Below are 19,029 nucleotides of genomic sequence, written 5' to 3' on the forward strand. Positions count from 1 at the left end.
CTTATTAGCTTGCACCACGGGTCTGTAATATGATCGCGCGTTCAGTACTTCGATCGCGGCTACTCTGATCGCGACGACTTCGACGAGAACGATCTCTTTTGAATGTAAACTATTTGAATTTTCTATTTAGGAGCGGCGCTTAGGGAACACGGCTGGGGAGGGACGTCACCCAAACGCGGCAGAAAGGAAACATGTTCCCCAAACGCTCGATCCAACGTTGTTTGGGGACGCTTCGAAGGACGCGGCTAGAGATGCTCTAATAAATAGACGGCGCCGCCGACCTGGGCAACAAAGCTGAGATGTTGCCCTCGAGGGAGTAGGCGCTGATGGTGTCGTGGACGCCGAGATGCTGCAGGAGGAACGGCGCCCAGAACGCGACCCAGCTCCCGCGACGTGCTGCCCAGCCACAGCACCAACGTCCGCACAGCCGATAGATGTTCCATGGCGGCGAATCCCGGCCAAAAGGATGAGCACAAGGTACGACGGGAAGCTCGTGAATACTGCTAGTCTGCTACACGGATCGATCATAGATTCAACTGCTGCGCCATCCGGTTCAGGTTCAGCCATCCTTCCATTGTTTGTTCCTGCCTGCCCCTGCCTCCTCTGACTATCCGTGGCGATCACGTATTCCCGACTTCCCACTACCGTGGTATATTCAGTTTCGTAGCGGGCGCGTTTCTTTTTCCACCGATGGATCGCTATATATGCCTCCACGGCACGGCCCTACAGTCATCCCACCACAGGTCCACAGCCACCATCAAGACCCACGACGATGCAGATCTTCGTGAAGACCGTCACCGGGGAGACTCTCACGCTCGACGTCGAGAGCAGCGACACGGTCGACAGTGTCCTGGCCCAGATCCAGGAGAAGGAAGGAATCATCGTCACCTCTGAGGACGACGACGACGGCGACGATCAGAATCAGCTACCGTCTCTCGTCTTCGCCGGGAAGCAGCTACAGGAGGAGGACGGCCGGACCCTGGCCGACTACGGCATCAGCAAGGAGTCGACGCTGCACCTCGCGCTTGGCCTCCGCGGCGGCCATCGGGGCGGCCAATGCTGGTTCATCGAGCCCAGCCTCCGAGAGCTCGCGCTCAGCCACAACGAGAAGAAGATGATCTGCCGCAGATACGTGTGCAGTACATACGCCTACACATGTTTTGATTTTTCTTTTCTTTGCGTCTCGGTTCAGTTATTCGTTCTCCGGCATTGATTCGTTCCCGATACAACCAGGTGCTATGCGCGGCTTCCTCTCAGGTCTACCAACTGCCGCAAGAAGAAGTGCGGCCGCAGCAGCGACGTAATCCTCTCTCTTCGAATTGTTGCCACTAATCTATCTTTTCATTCTATGATCTGATGGAATGTTTGTTTTCTCTTCAGCTGAGGAAGAAGAAACCGTTTCGAAAATGGTGAAGCAACTTAGCAGTGACATATATGCATACTACCAGAAGCCATGAGCCTCACATAGGGACAGGTGGATAGATATCATCTGTGTTTCTTGACTGTCACACATACTCATATATGTAGAATTAATGGGATGCAGCATGGTGTTGTGTGTATGTCTATGTCCCCAAAGCATACTGATTTTTCACATGTGGTGTGGCAGTACAACTTCATCTTCTCGATTTTGGTGAACCTTTGTAGAAATATTTTCTAACGAGTTTCATGCACCAAACTACTCAAACGTCGTAGGTTGGGACGGGTAGCAACGCTGCTAGGAGCATCCCCGCTCGCGACGGTAGCACATCATTGTCTCTATTTGCTAGTCATCGATAAATCATGTCGAAGCTACCTACCATAACGTGGGGTTCCTCTATGGACCCTCGGAACCACGCCGTCACAACCCGTTGCAGGCGGTATGATTGCCGCAGCTAGGGTTCCAGAGAAAGGGAATCGGGGAAGGAGAACCAACTTGAAAAGGAAGAAAGGGACAGAAAGTTTCAGTTCTTTTCATTCATGTCCTTCACAGTTACACATACAACAGTTACCAGTGCTTTACAAGGCTAACTACAACAGAGTTCATTATTGAAGAAAACATAAAAATCAAAACAAGAAATAGTAATCAGACCCCTACGTTAATTTGCCTTTTGTAGTTTGCTTTAATCATCATCCCAAAAGATATGCGAATGCTGTAAAAAAATTAAAATGCGTCTTCAGTTTTTACCACATAAAAATAAAAAACAATGGTCAAATTTTCCCTGAAATTTACATTTGTAGATGTGTGGCTTTAACCCTATGCTTAACCACGGAGTCTTCCCACTTGAGACATCGCCCTCACCGCTCAAATGACCGGTCAATATTCTAATAACTTCTTCCATTTTGAACGCTCCAAATGCACCAACACGATACTATGATTAACTCAAGAAAGATTCCATAGAGACAATTTTCTCTACTCATGTCCCTCTTGGCTTCATTGGAAAATGATATTACACCAAATCTGAGCGAAAGAACAGACTGAAAACCTCAAAAGAGATGCATCTGTGTTTTGTGTTTTGTAACCTCTGTTAGTGGCCACCTCAATGCTTGGCTGCACATGGTGATTTCCCTCGGATTGCATGGTAACGTCGCACCCCAGTACTTGCACCCATCTGTGCGCCAGGGACACGTTCTCAGCATCTGGCATTCAAAATGAACAACAATTTTGAAATGCATGAACATTTTAATCACTACATGGGAATAATTTTGCAAACTATTTGAACTAAATTAAACTAGATAAAATAATATTTCTCAGGCTAAAAACTGTGTAATTATTTATGCTACTATTCACTAAAATTATTTTTCTATATTTTACTTATAAAATATAAACAAATTCCGGAGTTTACATAAAGAAACGGAACAAAAAATCCTACATGTATTAATTTTTTTGAGGGTATCTACCTGTATTAATGGGTTAGGGCATCTCCAACCGGGCGACCCATCCCGCGCCCGCGCGACCGGATGGGTCGAAACGGACAAAACCGCGGCCCAGCGCGCGGACCCATCCCTAAAACGGATGGCCGCGGCGTCCGGGACGACCCAAACCCGGCCCAAATCTTGGACGAGTTTGCGTGGCCGCGGACGCGAAAGGCTGGTCGCTCGCGTCCTCCCCTTGTCCGCCCCTGGCCCGCCTGTCTGCCTCCCACAACACAAGCCCGTCGCACACATCTCCCCACCGCTCCGCCGCCACCCACGGACCGGCGATTTGGGAGCGCGTCGACGCCGGCCATCGTCGTCGAGACGCCGGCAAGCGGGGCGGAAGCATAGGTCGAGGCCCCGCGCTGCTTTCTCCGCGTCGTAGCAGAGTCGGAGGACGCCGTCGCCGGCGCTGTTGTCCTCTCACCGTCGCGACACCTCCCGCCGTTCGCAGCTGCGCCGTTTCCGTCGGAGGTGAGCTCTCCTGCACCGTGTTTCCAGACCGCAAGTCGGCTGAGACGGCCATGCATGCAGGTCCCTACGTAAGCATTTGGATCGCCTCCGCCTGCGAGGTGTTCGTTGAAATGCTCGAACTAAAATGTGTCCCTTTTCAGATCATGGTGGACAGCGACGACGAATACTACTTCAAGAACTTCATCGACACGTCGTCAGACGAGGAGTCCGACGATGATTTTTTCACGGATGCTGCGCTGCTCATCCACGAGCACATTGTCTCGCAGATCCCCGTGTACCGGGGGTCCTTGCCGGGCCGCGCGGCCCCCTTGGACCGCAAAAGAGAACGCGGCCACGACTAGCTCTACAACGACTACTTCCAACCCAAGGCATTGTTCGTGCCGTCCTTGTTTCACCGTCGTTTTCGGATGACCAGGCCGCTGTTCCGCCGGATAATGGATGCCGTCAAGATCTACGACGACTACTTCTGTGCGAAAGTGGATGCACTTGGCAAGGTAGGCCTCTCTTCGTACCAGAAATGCACGGCAGCGATTAGGATGCTCGCATATGGCGTTGCCGGTGATTTCGTAGATGAGTACACGCACATGAGTGAGTCAACCGGCCTGGAATCGATGTACGGGTTCTGCGAGCGGTGATCGGTTCGTTCGGAGAACAGTACCTCCGGCAACCTAATGCAGAGGACACAGCTCGTCTGTTGTCGATCAACGCTTCCAGGGGTTTCCTGGGATGCTTGGCAGCATAGACTGCATGCACTCGGAGTGGAAGAACTGCCCCTTTGGTTGGCAGGGGGCATACATCGGCCATTCTGAGGGGTGCACAGTCATTCTTGAAGCTGTTGCTTCCCATGACACATGGATTTGGCACTCATTCTTCGGAATGGCTGGCTCGCACAAAGACATCAATGTCTTTGCAGCGCTCTCCGGTGTTTGATAGGCTAGCGTACGGTAAGTCCCCTGATGTGGATTTTGAGATCAATGGCCACCACTACACCAAGGGGTACTACCTTGCTGATGGTATCTATCCACCTTAGGCTACACTCGTGAAGACAATCCGAAACCCCACCTCAGAGCAGGAGGCAAGGTTTGCCAAAGAGCAAGAGGCAACCCGGAAAGATGTCGAGCGGGCGTTTGGCATCCTCCAAGCTCGTTGGGCTATCGTCAGACACCCTGCCAGAGCCTGGGATGTGCAAACTCTGTGGGAGGTGATGACCGCTTGTGTAATCATGCATAACATGATTGTTGAGGTAGAGCGGGATGATTCACTCTTTGATAATGACTCGGGAAGGCCAAGGAGAGTTGGTTACTCCTCAAGGTGCTCCGGCATCATTCCAGGACATTCTTCATGCACACCATGAAATTCGAGATCTAGCTGTACACAACCAGCTTCAGGCTGATTTGGTCGAGCACATGTGGCAGCATGTAGGCAACAATGCTGCAAACAACAATGATGAAGGAAATCCTGAAGCCTAGAGGGTATTTGTATCATTTTTTCATTTTATTTGAATAATACTTTATCCTTGATTACATGGACTATGTAATGTGTAATACATTTTGAGCATTTGAACTATTTTATATATTTTATATAATATGTTTTTGCGTTTTCCTAGTGAATTTACAAGAAAAACATACCATAGGGCAACGCAACCCAAATCCCGCGCGTTGGGCGCAGCGCGCGACCCAAACGGACGCGCGGACGCGGGGCTCCGTCCGCGCGTCCGCTCGACCACGCAAACATCCCAAAACGAACGACCCAGCGCGTCCATTTGGGTCGCGCGGTTGGAGATGCCCTTAGTACCCATGTGTAGGAGGCTTCAGGTGGCAAGTGCCTACTTGAGGCTTCGAGTGTTAAATAGGAGAGCCGGCCCGCTGCCTCTAAAGAATCTGGGCCAGATTATGTTATTTTAGTAGGGAACTGAACACGAGCAATTTGGATACTGCCCACGTACATGGTTGTTGGCCCAAAATCTGTTGGCATGTTCTCAAAGATGTGGCCCAGTCTGCATCACATCTTGGCTACACAATTTTATTTTCCGCAGAGACCAGCGGGCGGCGCGAGAGCAGCGGCAGGTCGATTCCCTGTGGGGGCGTGCCGGAATCGCCCGGGTTTCGGACGGCGGCGATGGAGGACAACGCGCGGGGAAGCTAGAAAAAGTCCAAACTAGTGGTTAGAGCTCCCGCGTGTCAGCTTCTTTTTTGCATTGCGTGAATATATCACCCCCAGGATGTATATTTGCATTATCCGATGTAAAATCTGCATCGCGACATAAATTTTTTGGTCCATTTATTTACATCTACATCATGTGCTGGAGCTGGTTTGTTAGTTTATGTACTAATGTAAAATGACAGTTATAATGCATCTACATTATTTGCGGGAAATGCTCATAGCATGTTGACAGATACAAGTAAAGTGAATGGTTGGATATTCTTATTTGGCTGAGAGTACGCCACCTAGAGATGAATCCTTAGGGACGCGTTTGTTAGCTTGCATGGAAGTTGGTAGACTGCATGAAGTGAGAAAGATTTCTTTTTACGTGGGCAACCAAACAACAGAGGCAAAACAAGTTGCACAACACGGACCTTAACGCACTCGAAAAGGGCCTCGGGCCACGCTCCACAACTACTCTGAATCGGGCGTTACTTCGGGAACAGGCCCGTTCCAAACGAAAACGTGTGAAGATTCTCTTGTATTTTAGTGTCAGGCTGTTAGGACCTCCTATGGCAGCCTCACATGCATGCAGGACGTAGCCACAACCAAACAAACGGCTTAAAATCTCTTCACAACCTAGAAATTTCAGCCCCGACCACCAAACGAAATGAGAACTACGTCTTCAACATTGTTTCTAACGGATCAGGCTCTACTAGCCTAAAAACGTGCGTTGTTTTGGGGCCTGGCTGCATTAGAACGACAACCAAACACGCCCTAGTTAATTCCAGCCACATTTCCTATACGAAAGGTGCGGTGATTCACAAGAAACAGTCGCGAGCCAAGACGAAGAAGGAGCGGCTGAATCGGTTGAGGTGCCAGTCTCATAGCTCAGACCAGGCCTGTTGCCAGTCGGCCGTTGACATCGAACGCTAAGTCAAGTAGGCAACTCGTCGGCGGTCAGCACCGTCAACTTAAAAGAAGGAAAGGCTCGCGGGAGGCACTGCCAAGTTATCGCCATGCACGATCCAGTGGACAAAGCTTGACCGGCCGGTAGACCAAGATAAACCCGGAATAGCTCTGGTCCAAGTCAGCGCGATAGGGCCCAGGAGATTAGCTCGTGCGTGCGCAAGTGGAAAAGGCAAACGACGAAAGTCAAGCCACTGCCATGGCGTGGCGTGGCGTAACGGCATACGTAGCCTAGCTTGACAATTGACATGCATTTTCCCGAAAGAAAAAGAATAAGTAGAACTCGACATGCGTTCAACATCTTGGATTACTGACGACTGATCGATATCGTTGGATTCTACCCACTCCTGCGTTTGCGATTACGTGTAAGTGCGTGTATCTTTCGAAGCGAACAAAAACGTGACCTGTGAAATGCTATTCGATCGTGTGTTCTGTGCCGAGAGTGTGTATAAGAAGAGATTCTCCGGTTATTAAACTAAATCAAATCAATGGGCTTTTGACCGTTGATTACAGGTAGGGCTGGAGCTCTGCAGTCTGTCAGTTGGCTCCTTGCACGTGCATGCTCCGCTCATTCTAGGCGCGTCGTGACCGTCATTTTTTTCCATTGTCCTAATCGAGTTCTTCTTTAACCCCTTGCAGTGATTCTTGCTTTGCGGACATTATGCGGGCGCCGCCTGCTTCATGGATGCTCAAAGTTTTTCTTTTGAACGGGAAAAGGACCGAAGGCCCTGGAAGCATCATTGATCAAGCAGTGGGGACAAATTTACATCGCGGTCCCTAAGCAATAGGGAAATACTTGATAAGGCTATCACTGTTACAAGAAAGACCTTTAAAATGAAATTGAATACGCAATCAAATCCCTAGTCTTCTCCACCGCAGCTGCCACAAGACCTAAAGGCTCGGGAGCCTGCGCCGCCACCGGGGAACATGCCACTTGGGCGACATCGGCTGTGGATCCTTTGCCGAGTCTGATGAAGATCTTCCACATCGGCACATCGGCCTGGAGGAAGAAGAAGCTCGGGCCACCTCCGCACCCGAGCTCGGAGTGGCTCCCTTTTCCATGGATAGCGGCCTGACGATTCGTCAGTCGCTTGGGAACTTTGGGGAACGCAACTTCTAGCGCACGAGCACCGGTCGCACGCCGACAACCTGACACCATCAAGAAGAAGAAGTCGACCGCTCGCTGCATCAGGACCTCCCCTCGCCTCCACGGACGGACAGAGGAGATTTCACAGCACAACAGCTCCACAGTTCAAGATGGCTACGAACCGCGGCTTTATTCGAGGAAGCGGTGTTCGTCTCCTCTCTGAGTTGCTCCGACCAGAGAAGCAACCAGAGGACGAAGATGAACCCTAAACTGCTCCAGATCCGGACACCCGCTCCACCTACCGGGCATGAAGCCCACTACCAGCAGATCGCCATACAACGTACTAGTACTCTGTACACTCTAGGCAACCACTCCTTCTCTCCTCCAGACGGTGGCGCCGCCGGAGTTCAGTCTGAGGAGCGCCCGCGAGCGGGAGAAGACTCTCAAACAGTGGCCGAGCTTGGGCCATTTCCTTGGGGGGGGCGCAAATGGACTTATAGGACAAAATTTCAACATTTCGGGCCAAAGTTCTGGGGGCAAATGGGCTAAAATTCCCTGGATCCTTCAAGAAATGTCCATGGGATGGGGGGGCGGTGCCCCCCCTGTGATACGGGCATGGAGGCCTATGTGGAGCCCAAATTCAGGACTCCGCCAGCTTAATTATCTTAGTTTATGTAATGATCATATGTGGGCAATTAGGGATTTTATTAAGTTGAGTCAGTTTGGTTTGGGCATGTCCAAACCAAGGTAGAGAGGCCCACTAGGGGCTGGCCGACCACCACCCCCTCATATAAGGTGGAGGGACGACTAGGGTTTAGATAGACAAGTTTAGACTAAAAGTTTAGGGTTTACCCCATTGCGTGTGTTCACGTGTATCATCCCTCCGGGGGTACGGCGCTGCCGTTTATCTATTATATCCGCTGCAAAGGTTCTTGTGTTCATCAAGGATTGTCTAGCTCAAGGTTTGAGGCGTATCGTTCATCGATCCGTTGCATACTGGATTCGTTCCCTCTTCTCCAGTCTGCGTTCATCGCGTTGTTGGGAGGATATACTATCCCCATTTCTCGTTGTGAAAGATTGGGCAACACCTAGGAGGATCTGCTGGGATTCCCCTTATCACCCTGACTCCTTCATAGGTAGGCCACTACTCTCAAAGGTACTGTAGTGAGGAGAGAGAGAGGAAGGGGGAATTGATACAGGAAGTTTACTGTGATGCTCAAAGTCATCCCTCTTATTTTCGACACTTTGGTAGCATTTTTCTAGGGTAATGCTTGCTATGTTTTTTGTCCTTGATCCATTTTCTTTCTTATGCACGTACCTCCTTTGTGTAGAACGATAGAGAGGAACAAAATTTGGTGGAATATAATAGATGTTGTACTGATCCTCATGCGCGAGTATATATAGGAGTTGAAGACTTGGGAGTCAAGAAACGGGAAAATATCTAGTGATACCACACCTCACATGATACCATGATACCACTTCACAAAATTTAAATTTCTAAGTGACAAAAAAAATTAAAATAAATTTGTGGCTGTTCACAAGATGTGTGTTTACATTGTCTAGAATTTTCAAATCCAAATTTAAAATACACAAAGAGAAACAAAAAAGACAAATGTTGTGTGAATAGTGTCATTTTGTGTTTTTGTCTTTATGTGACACTATTCATGCTGGATTTCTCTTTTTTGTTTCTCTAAGGATATTTGGAATTTTGTTATGAAAGTTACAGGGTATGTAAACACACATCTTGTGAACACCCAAAATTTTGGTTCCGGATTTTTTGACACTTACAATTTAAATTTTAAAGGGTGGTATCATGGTATCAAATAAGGTGTGGTATCACTAGATATGTCTCCTAGAGATAAGGTAGGAGATAAATTACAAATCATAAACTACCAAATACTACCGAATATATTTCTAACACTTTGTTCACAAAAGAGTTGACCTGACTGGATTGATAAGATAGGTTTACTTTGCACTGAAAAGGTGGAAATGTGCGACTCAATATCTATCTATTTAAGGATATGCTTAAATATGAAGAGACCATGTATTAAATGTTATCGAGCTTGATTCCCGTGCGATAAAAGATGGAAAAAATAAACTAGCTCTAAAGTGCTCTTTGGAAAGAGAGGAACACATTTTAGGACAAACTTGGAAACTAAACGCCCACTTCTTTGTAAACGGATGGATTCTGTACTTGTGCTTGGGTCATGGTTGTAGGCTTGTAGCCCTGCCCATTGGCATGTACCTTATATTTCATTGTGCTTTGGTCATGGTTGTAGGCTTGTAGCCCCGCCCGTAATTTTCCCTGTCGGACGTTCAATCAACGGCCCAAAAAAAAATCAGCGGAAAGAAGCTTTTGTGGGAGAATCGGAAGCACGGCACCGGCGGGCCGGTGGATCCGTACGTTGGGTGCGGATTCTCCGTTTCTCACCATGCCGTTGTCTGGGCGTTGAACGCCTGGACTGACCGGGCCGGGCAGGTTGGACCGGAGCAAACGCAAAGCCGGGCGTGCGTGCATGCATGCTGTGTGTCCTTCACGACGCGCACCACACGGCCAGGGCCAGACCAGCATAAGCAGACGAAACGAAACGTGGCACCGGTGACGCCCACGCCGCCAGCTGGCGGGCCCCGCCTCCCCTCCTGTCGCGTTGGTCCTGCCGCCCCTAGCGGCCTAGCCTATGCTAGCAACAGCAATAGTAGCAACCTCCAACGGCTACATGGTCCCGCCCGCTCCGGGCACGCGCGCCTCGTCCACAGGAAACTTGGTCAAGACCCTAACATGTGGGACCAACGTGACGAACGCGAAACAGGCAGAGTACGGGAACGCAGGGGTTCCGTCGATCTGATGAAACCAGGCGGTTTTGCGCTCGCCTGGGATCGGGACGACACGGCGGTTCAGCTAGTAGCTCAGTTCGTTTGATGAAGGAAGGAATTAAAAGCAAGTGATCGCGACCGGAGACGGAGGAGAGGTTGCTTAGCCGAGTGGGGAAGCGATAGGGTCACACTTTTTCAGTTTTGTGCCTTCAACGTTCGTCTCGTCTCGTCCAACCCGCGCGCCGTTCGGTCAGAGCTCCCAGCCACCTCTTCCTTCATTTCTTCTCGATCCGGATCACTCCATTTCCGGGCACGTTCCCCAACCGCCACCTCCACCCCGTCGCGCAGCACACGCCCGCACGAACCGCGTCCGGCCAAGCCATGGCCGACACGTGGCCACGCGTCTCGCCGTGGCGGATCGCCGTTGGCTTCTGCCGGTGTCCCGTGTTTTGCCCAGAGGAATAGATGGGACGGCCACATCAATCAATGGGGAAACAAACTGATGCTACGAGCGAGACCGCGTCTCTCTTCCTTGCGAGAAGAAGGGGACGTTTTCACGTGGACGCACCTCGCCACAGCTTTGCTACTTCTGTGTCACAACTCACAACTCTCACTGTCTCACACGGGGTTAACGCATCTTTGACCTGCGACCGTTCACTCCTCCCTCATCCTGTGAAACTGCCACTCTTCTCTTCAGTCTTCACCTGTGTTTTCAAGTACGGGCGGGCCCCTGCTTACACATAAACACTGCCTTTCCAAAAACATTCTCTCTTTTTATCATTTATCTTCACAAGTTCATCTAAAAGAGTCCACTAGCACCTCAGAACCAACGTATATATTGGATGGTTAGGAGAACAATGAGACTCATATTACCACAGTTCAAACCCGGAGTTTGATGCTTCCGTGTCTAGTAATAGTAACGGCGGATTTTTTTTTTCCAGTGCGACGTGACAGAACATGATAATATCGACTTTTTGTTGTTTATTGGACATAACGGATACTACGAGGATGATAACAAAATTTACCGGCACGAAACGAGTAAAATATTTTGCAATTTTACAAAATGGAGGTGACTCCATACTTGCGGCTGTTATTTTGGAGGGGTTTTGGTACTAAACTTTCGACATGAAAGACTGTTTTCTAAATAAAATCAGGGGTGAGTTTATCGGGTACGCTTCGTCAAACTCAAGCCTAAATTCCATTTTCAACACAGAACACATATTTATGCCGCAACCATGGTTAACGACGAAAAGGTTAAAGTTTGTTAGCGAGGGGAGCAAATGACCGTTAAAATGAAGCCAAACTTAATGTCTTACCAACCTAAGCCTTATGGTGACTAGTTGTTCATATAATTTTTAAAAATCCATTGCAAACTGCACCATGTCTCTTTGGATTACGTTCTCTCAAGTCTGAGATCTTGTATTCTTGGTTATTACCTTTGTCTAGCGCATTTTCAAGTTTAGCCTTTTCTTTTACGTTTGGAAGCTTGAGAAAAGCACACAAGCAATCCACTAAGTTGTTGGGACCTTACAACTCCCAAGGAACATGATAAGTATTCTGAAGTGATTTTCTTGAGTAAGTCTCATTATATGGTTGCTGATTGTTTTGGACCTCCAAGTTAAGACCCTTTACCCAGCAGAGCTGTGCCCCTCCAACTCCTTAGAAGTTAGAACAAGCCTATGATTTGGATTAAGTGGTCCGTTTATCCATGTCAGAGCCTGAGGCTTCCTGCCCTAAGTCTTCTCAACCAAGAAGCAAAGTTCTCAGTTCCGTTGGAAATGCTCGGCGAGGGGCAGGGCCCAATCTCCGTCATGAAGTTGTGGGCAGCAAAAGTTCCATTCCGTTTGACTCGCAGAAGACGCCTAGGCTTGGTACAACACAATTGATCAGCTTCTTGTTGGATTTTCCGTTGGAGTCCTCCCCCAACAACTATTTTTTTAACCCTTCCTATATTGTTATCTTCGATTTGCCACTGAATAAAACCATACAATCCCCCAGTTCATAAAAAAATGTATCGAACATTTGTCTAAATTCAGATATATCTATATATTAAAGAATGTGTCTAAATATATCTAAATTTAGACCAACTTGTGACATACTTTTACGGAGAGAGGCAGTATCTTTTTGCAAGCGAAAATAAAACACCATATTTTCTCATAAATTAAAATATCTAGAAAAGATACATGTACATTCTGTAAATAAAGAAATGTAATGACGAAAGGCATGGGCCAATATAAGTTCTGGTCAACACAAAATCTAGCCCTATAATTGCGCCATGAAACTCGCCGGTCGTGCATGAGCTTGAGCCAGCAGTAGTACCTTGCAACAGACAAAACATTATTTAAAAAGCAGTCAGCCAGTCCAGTTCACAATATAGAACGCCCCTACGGGCTACGCTACGCCAGTCCAGTTCTCACGGGAGCGGCCACCGCGACGCGTACTTGCCCGCTTGCCCACTTGCCCTCCCTCGTATATAACCCCCGTTCAAACCGACCGTTTGCCCCAGACCCAGACCGAATCCAAACCTAATCACAGATCGAGCAAAAAAGCAAAGCAAAGCACGCAGGCGGAGCCGCACCCACCCACGACCGCGTCCGTCCGTCCCCCGCCATGTCCTGCTCGGTCGCCATCCCCAGCTCGCCGGTCTTCTCCCCGTCGCGCCGCCCGCTCTCCTGCAAGGCCGCCTCCGCCTCGCCGGACTCCTCGCCCGCGCCGCCGCCCTCCGCCGCCGGCTCGCCGCTCCGCCCCTTCTCGCTGCTGCGCGCCCAGATCCGCGACGAGGCCTCCCCGACGCCTCAGAAGGCCGCCCCCGCCGGCTCGGTGCTGAAGAGGCGGCGCCCGGCGCCGCTCTTGGTGCCGGTGGACGGCGCGGCGGTCGCTGCTGCCGCTGCGGCGGCTGTGGCCGCCGTCGAGTCGGATCCGAGCAACGAGGTGGAGGAGGCGGCGGATGAGTTCGCCGCCTACTGCCGCAGGGGGAGGGGCAGGAGGAGGGTGGAGATGGAGGACCGGCATGTCGCCAAGGTCGCGCTCGGCGGAGACCCCGATGTGGTATGCTCCATACAGCTTTTTCTTCTCTGTCTTCAGGATACAGTTTGTGCGAAATATAACTAGGAGTCTGTAGATTCAAACATTTCACCCATTTCTAAACCACCTCGTTTTATTCCCAACTCTGCAGGCGCTGTTTGCCGTCTTCGACGGCCACGGCGGGAAGAGCGCGGCGGAGTTCGCCGCCGAGAACATGCCCAGGTTCATGGCAGAGGAGATGAACAAGGTTCACGGCAGTGACAGCGCCGAAATCGAGGCGGCTGTAAAGACGAGTTACCTCAAGACGGACGAGGAGTTCCTCAAGAGGGAGGAGAGCGGAGGGGCATGCTGCGTCACCGCATTGCTGCACAAGGGCGGCCTCACCGTGTCCAACACAGGGGACTGCCGCGCCGTCCTCAGCCGGGCCGGAAAGGCGGAGGCGCTCACCTCCGACCACCGGGCCGCCCGCGACGACGAGAGGCAGAGGATCGAGAACCTGGTGAGAACCCACTGCCCTTGCCTGAATTCGCTGCATAATTTGCCCTACTAACTTGTTTCTGTATTCCAATTCGCTGCACTTGAGCATGTGACTGATGCTATCTCTGCCACTGATTTTCAGGGCGGATTCGTGGTGAACTACCGAGGAACATGGCGGGTGCAGGGCTCCCTGGCGGTGTCCAGAGGCCTCGGCGACGCGCACCTGAAGCAGTGGGTGGTCGCCGACCCAGACAGCAGGACACTCCTCGTCGACCCGGAGTGCGAGTTCTTGTTGCTCGCCTCCGACGGCCTGTGGGACAAGGTGGATAACCAGGAAGCCGTGGACATCGCCAGGCCTCACTGCATCGGCAGCGACAAGGCTTCTCGCGTCGATGCGTGCAGGAGGCTTGTCGAAACCGCGGTTTCCAGGGGCTCCACCGACGACATCAGCGTTCTGATCATACAACTGCACAAGTTCGCAGCTTCTTCTTGACTTGACATTGCTAGGAAGTAGCGCTAACAGAGTGTGGTGTCAAGGGGATGATGGGCAGGATAGGCAGATTACCATATGTGACTTGGCAGGCGAAATTTTAGGTGTGCTTGCACTATTTTGCTTGGGGTTAACATTCGATTCTTTTGGAGTAGCACCATTCTTTATGTACTTAATTTAATTCAATTCCATTCATTCTTTGAACTGATGTAATAAGGCAGGGTTAGTAGTAGTAGTACTCACCTCATGCTGGAAGAGGCTATTCTGTGTGTACATGGTTGACTGGCCGGTTTAGTTTATCCGAGACTCAATTCATTCAGCATCTTGTTAACTCTCTTTTTACTCCTTGTCATGAATTTTCATTCTTGAAGTATTTGTTCATCAAGAAACATCACACATTTAGGACTCCTTTGATTCATAGCATAAGAAAATCATAAGAATAAGAAAAGTATAGGATTGAAGTATACTATTCCTATGCAATTCCTATAAATCAAAGGAGATCTTAGGATGAAATTCACTACTGAGTTTTGTTTGAGAATTAGGCTGGTTGGGAGGAGAACAAAGAAATGGATACCGACTTTGGGAGTTCAAATTGCAAATATTTATTTATTTTGCAGGGTGAAGTTGCCAATATTCCAATAAGACAGCAATGTGCTGCCTCCGGTTTAGTCAAATGCAAACTCTAATGAGGTCTTGGTAGCGTGCTTGTGTGTTTGTGTGGTTTTAAAAGTAATTTTTTTCGCATCTACTTATTTTGTCGTCGACCAGCTGGTGTAAAGATCCAATTGAGTAGTTTGCAAATTCAATTCTCCAAGTGATATTATCTCTTTTTTTTTCTTAGAAAAGCATTCCATATAGTTTAGTACCCAACAACAAAAAAATAAGATCACGCCGAGACAACGATCTACGGCCGGTAGCGGGGCTGGTCTGAGGCCGGCGTGGAGGGATCTAGGGTGGGCTACAGGACGGCGGCCCCAAGCGGCGGTCTTGCGGTGTGACACGCCTGTTCACCATGGCATGGGTTGCGGCATTCGGGCAGCGGGGGAGATCCCGATGGCTGTGGATCTAGCGTCCTGGGTGACTTTCTTCAGGGTGAAAACCTAAGATCTACGGTCGAGCGACAGCGAGATTTGTGCAGTGGTTCCTTCTTTCCTTTTGGTGAATTTAGACTTTAGGCGTTGTCTATTTATGTTTTTGTGTGAAACCTTTAGGTTGTCTTGGTGGTGTTTGTGATGTTGCTACAAAGACTCAAACATTGTAGCTGGATTTTTGTTTTTTAGCTTGTTCTTTTTTCTCTGGCGTTCGTACTGTTATTGAGGTATTTCGTTGTTGCAAAGACTAGACATAATTGATATCTTCATGAAATTAATATTACGTTTCTCGAAAAAATCGGAAAGAGATATTGAGTGAACTAAGTTCTAAACGGAAAGTCAAACTATATAACGTGATCAGACTGTCTGTTTTGCTCCGCTACAGCCGACAGGAAACACATGATTAGCCTAGCACTTCTTTTTAATGCAATTATTGGCAACGCAAGAATAGCGATTGAAAACAAAATTTATTCGGAGATGCACGCGCAAAGGCAACACACACCAACTGCCGCGACTCCATGACCACCGGGCAGAGTAAGAGCATCCCCACTCGTTGGCCCTCCCCACGCCCAAATCCGGCGAAATTTTCGTCCGGATTGGAGGAAGATTTAGCGTGGGGAGTAGTAGTTTTCCAGCCGCGTGCCCAGGCGAAGTCGACGAGGCGAATTTTAAAAACGGAAACTTGACAAAATACGGCTAAAAACGGGTGAATATAGACTAAATTTAATGATATTTATGACATAACGGACGGAGTTCATACATAGAGGCTGAATTCGACTATATTTCGAATTCGGCTAGGGGAATTCAAATGCTAATTCTAAAACACGGCGCTCTACATGCCCAAATGGCGGTAGAACACCGTGTAGTCACCGCCGTCGTCGTCGGAGCCGTCGTCCTTCGGCTGCGCGGCCTGGCTGCTGCTGCCCTGGCCGGCGTCTCCCCACCACCCCGGGGATGGCTTGTACATATCGTCGTCGGAGGACTCGAGGTCGACGACGGGGACAGCGACGCCGGAAGGAGGTGTCGCAGGACGGCGGTAGCGCGCGGCATCGTCGTTGGCGGTTGTAGCGGCGCGGGCGGCGCGTTGGCGTGCGGCGGCCAGGTCCAGCAGCCGCCGCTGCTGCTCCGCCTCCTGCCGCTCCCAGTCGCGCCTGGCCCATTCCAGTGCGGCGTCGTCCTCGCGCTTCTCCTCCTCCAAGTCCTTCAGCGACTTGGCGATCGCCTCCGCCATCGCGGCGTCCTCCGCGCGCTTCACCTCCTCCTCGGCGAGCTGGATTGCGGCGGCCTCTTTCTTCGTCCTCTTCCGGCCGCTCTGCGGCGCGGAAGACTGGTCGCGGATGACGAGGGCGCCGCTGCTGCGCCCTCCGGTCGGCGGCGGAGACGCCGGCTCCTTCTTGACGCGCACCGGCGTCGAAGGCGACGTCGTCTCCTCCTCTTCACCGGCGCCAAGGATGACCTCGGCGCCGATCCGGAAGACGACGAGCGGCGCAGCCATGCGCCGTGGCTGCCGGACGTTTCCCGGCGGCGGCTCGCCGATGCCCTCGATGGCGGGGGCATCGTGAGCACCGGGAAGTTGCCGCCCTGGATGTGGTCGAGGACGGCCTCGAGATTCCGGCCCGGCGCGCTCCACCAACGTCGGCGGCCCGCGGAGTTGTTGCGCGGAGGCGGCGGGCCGTCGTACGAGGCGAGCTCCCGCTCCCACCGCCGCAGGAAGTAGGAGTTCCACGCCGTGTAGTTGTCGGGGTGGTGGCGTGGCTCGGCGCGCTCCTCATCCGTCAATGTCATCCGCGCCTCCTCGATGGCGACGTCGAGGAGGTGGCCCCGAGGCGGCGGCGGGATTGGTACGCCGCCACGACTCAGCCGCCACCCACCGCCGGGAGGCCTCGTGTCCGGCGGGCAGGGGTACCCCGCCTGGTGGAGGAGGTGCCCCTCCCACGCGTGGAGCGAGCGGCGGGGGAAACCGTTGTTGGCTGCGCCGTCGTCGTCGGAGAACGCCATCGTCGGAGATGTAGAGGGAGAGTGGAGGGAGAGTGGAGGGAGAGTGGATACGGGGTATGCCTCGCGGCGAGCGGAACGGCGTATATAGGTGCGGCTGGCGCGGGGGATTAAAATGCCGCGTGGAGTGCGACGCGTCCGCGGCGAGCTGACCGGCGGCAGCCTTTAGTGCGCGCGGAAGACGATGCGTGCGCGGAAGACGACGACATTAACTCGCCGCGTGGCCGGCGAATGCGGACCGGCGGCAGGCTTTTACAGCGCGCGGAAGACGATGCGATGAGGACGACGATCGGTTTCTCTCGCCGACAAGTTGGGGCCACCAGACGCGCGGGAAGTTTCCTCGGTTTTTCCCGCGCTTTCGTTTCGTCCGGAGTCCCCGAGCGCTCCCCGGGGGGCCGAGGATGGCGTGGGATCGCCGGATGTATTTAGGCCCAATTCCGAACAAAAACGAGGAACCGGGGGCGCGACTGGGCCGAATTACGCCGTCCGGATGGAAAAAACGCTCGCCGGGTGCCTCGACGGGGGGACGAGTGGAGATGCTCTAACACCTAGAAGTCTAGAACCTGTGCGTTGAAACGAAACGCGTGTTCGAGATGCTGCCAATAATACTGAAGGTATGCGCGTGGAATACGATGGTTCTACCGATTATTTGAGTAACCAGAAGTCGTAGAAGTCGTAGCATCACACGCATTTCTTTCGGTTTACACATGGCCGCGTGCGTGTTCAGACTTCGGACAGGAAAATGTTTTGAGTGTCAAGTCCTTCTGTTTCGTAGCTGGTTAGTCAAGTTTCTGTTCCATGTTTATAGAGTTTTTAGCTGTGTTGTGCTGTGCACACGTGTTTGTGTAGATATTTTGACCTATATTTCATAGTAGATGATTTTAGCTATATTTTGTTACACAAAAATGGGGAAGGCTCTTAGAGCATCTCCACCCGCGGCCCCATAGCGGCCTAGATAGTGTTTTGGGGGCAGGCATCGAAAATGGGCTCACAATAGCGGCCTAGCGTGTCGCAAACGCGCCCCCATAGCGGCCTAGCGTGTCGCAAATAGCGCCGGCGCTTTTTCGAGCCCAATAGAAGCGTCGGCAACCCCGTGCTAGCCCTACGCGAAGGGCGCCGGGCGTGCCGGTGCCTCGCGGGTAGCCGCCTGACGACAGGGCGCCGCTCGGGAGATTTTACCGCCACGATGGCGCGCTGGAGGTTTCCCGCCTCGCCGCCGGTCTATATTATCCCTCCTCCCCCGTCTCATTGATGCAAAAAACTAACCCGAAAAAAAACCACAATGTTTGATTCGTGGGAGGAGGCGGCTCTAGAGGCGGCCGTATAAGTCGTGGAGAAGGACCCGCAACTCGAGAGTACGAGGCGTGGGAGGAGGCGGCGCTAGCGGCGACCGTAGATGCCTTTGTCGCGGACGAGCGGCAGGACCAGGAGGCGCAACGACGACACCGGGAGGAGGCGCGGCGGCAGCGGGAGGCGGAGCGGCAGCGTCGGTGGGAGGTGCGCTAGCAGCAGGGGTGGGAGCAACTTGCGCTGTGGCGGTTAATGCGGGAGGGGCATCAGCGTCAGGATGAAGT

At 51.5% G+C, this 19,029-nt stretch overlaps 2 protein-coding genes across 2 annotated transcripts; both read left to right on the forward strand.

Annotated features, from left to right (window-relative positions):
• The first annotated feature begins 772 nt into the window (after nucleotides 1-772).
• Nucleotides 773-1,413, forward strand: LOC124695344 (ubiquitin-60S ribosomal protein L40-like). The gene is made up of 3 exons (XM_047228200.1): nucleotides 773-1,134; nucleotides 1,234-1,300; nucleotides 1,381-1,413. The coding sequence occupies exons 1-3, from the start codon at nucleotides 773-775 to the stop codon at nucleotides 1,411-1,413; spliced, it is 462 nt and encodes a 153-aa protein (XP_047084156.1).
• An 11,575-nt stretch (nucleotides 1,414-12,988) lies between these two features.
• LOC124697995 (probable protein phosphatase 2C 32) lies at nucleotides 12,989-14,394 on the forward strand. The gene is made up of 3 exons (XM_047230522.1): nucleotides 12,989-13,426; nucleotides 13,554-13,901; nucleotides 14,022-14,394. Exons 1-3 carry the CDS (start codon nucleotides 12,989-12,991, stop codon nucleotides 14,370-14,372), a joined length of 1,137 nt encoding a protein of 378 aa, XP_047086478.1. The 3' UTR covers nucleotides 14,373-14,394.
• The last annotated feature ends 4,635 nt before the right edge of the window (nucleotides 14,395-19,029 follow it).

The sequence above is a fragment of the Lolium rigidum genome, chromosome 3 (genome assembly GCF_022539505.1).
Source record: "Lolium rigidum isolate FL_2022 chromosome 3, APGP_CSIRO_Lrig_0.1, whole genome shotgun sequence".
NCBI classification, from domain to species: Eukaryota; Viridiplantae; Streptophyta; class Magnoliopsida; order Poales; family Poaceae; genus Lolium; species Lolium rigidum.

Coding starts and splice junctions, on each gene's coding strand:
- LOC124695344 (XM_047228200.1), top strand. CDS start 773: ATGCAGATCTTCGTGAAGACCGTCACCGGGGAGACTCTCACGCTCGAC. Junction 1,135..1,233: donor ATGATCTGCCGCAGATACGT/GTGCAGTACATA, acceptor CGATACAACCAG/GTGCTATGCGCGGCTTCCTC. Junction 1,301..1,380: donor AGTGCGGCCGCAGCAGCGAC/GTAATCCTCTCT, acceptor TTTTCTCTTCAG/CTGAGGAAGAAGAAACCGTT.
- LOC124697995 (XM_047230522.1), top strand. CDS start 12,989: ATGTCCTGCTCGGTCGCCATCCCCAGCTCGCCGGTCTTCTCCCCGTCG. Junction 13,427..13,553: donor TCGGCGGAGACCCCGATGTG/GTATGCTCCATA, acceptor CCAACTCTGCAG/GCGCTGTTTGCCGTCTTCGA. Junction 13,902..14,021: donor GGCAGAGGATCGAGAACCTG/GTGAGAACCCAC, acceptor ACTGATTTTCAG/GGCGGATTCGTGGTGAACTA.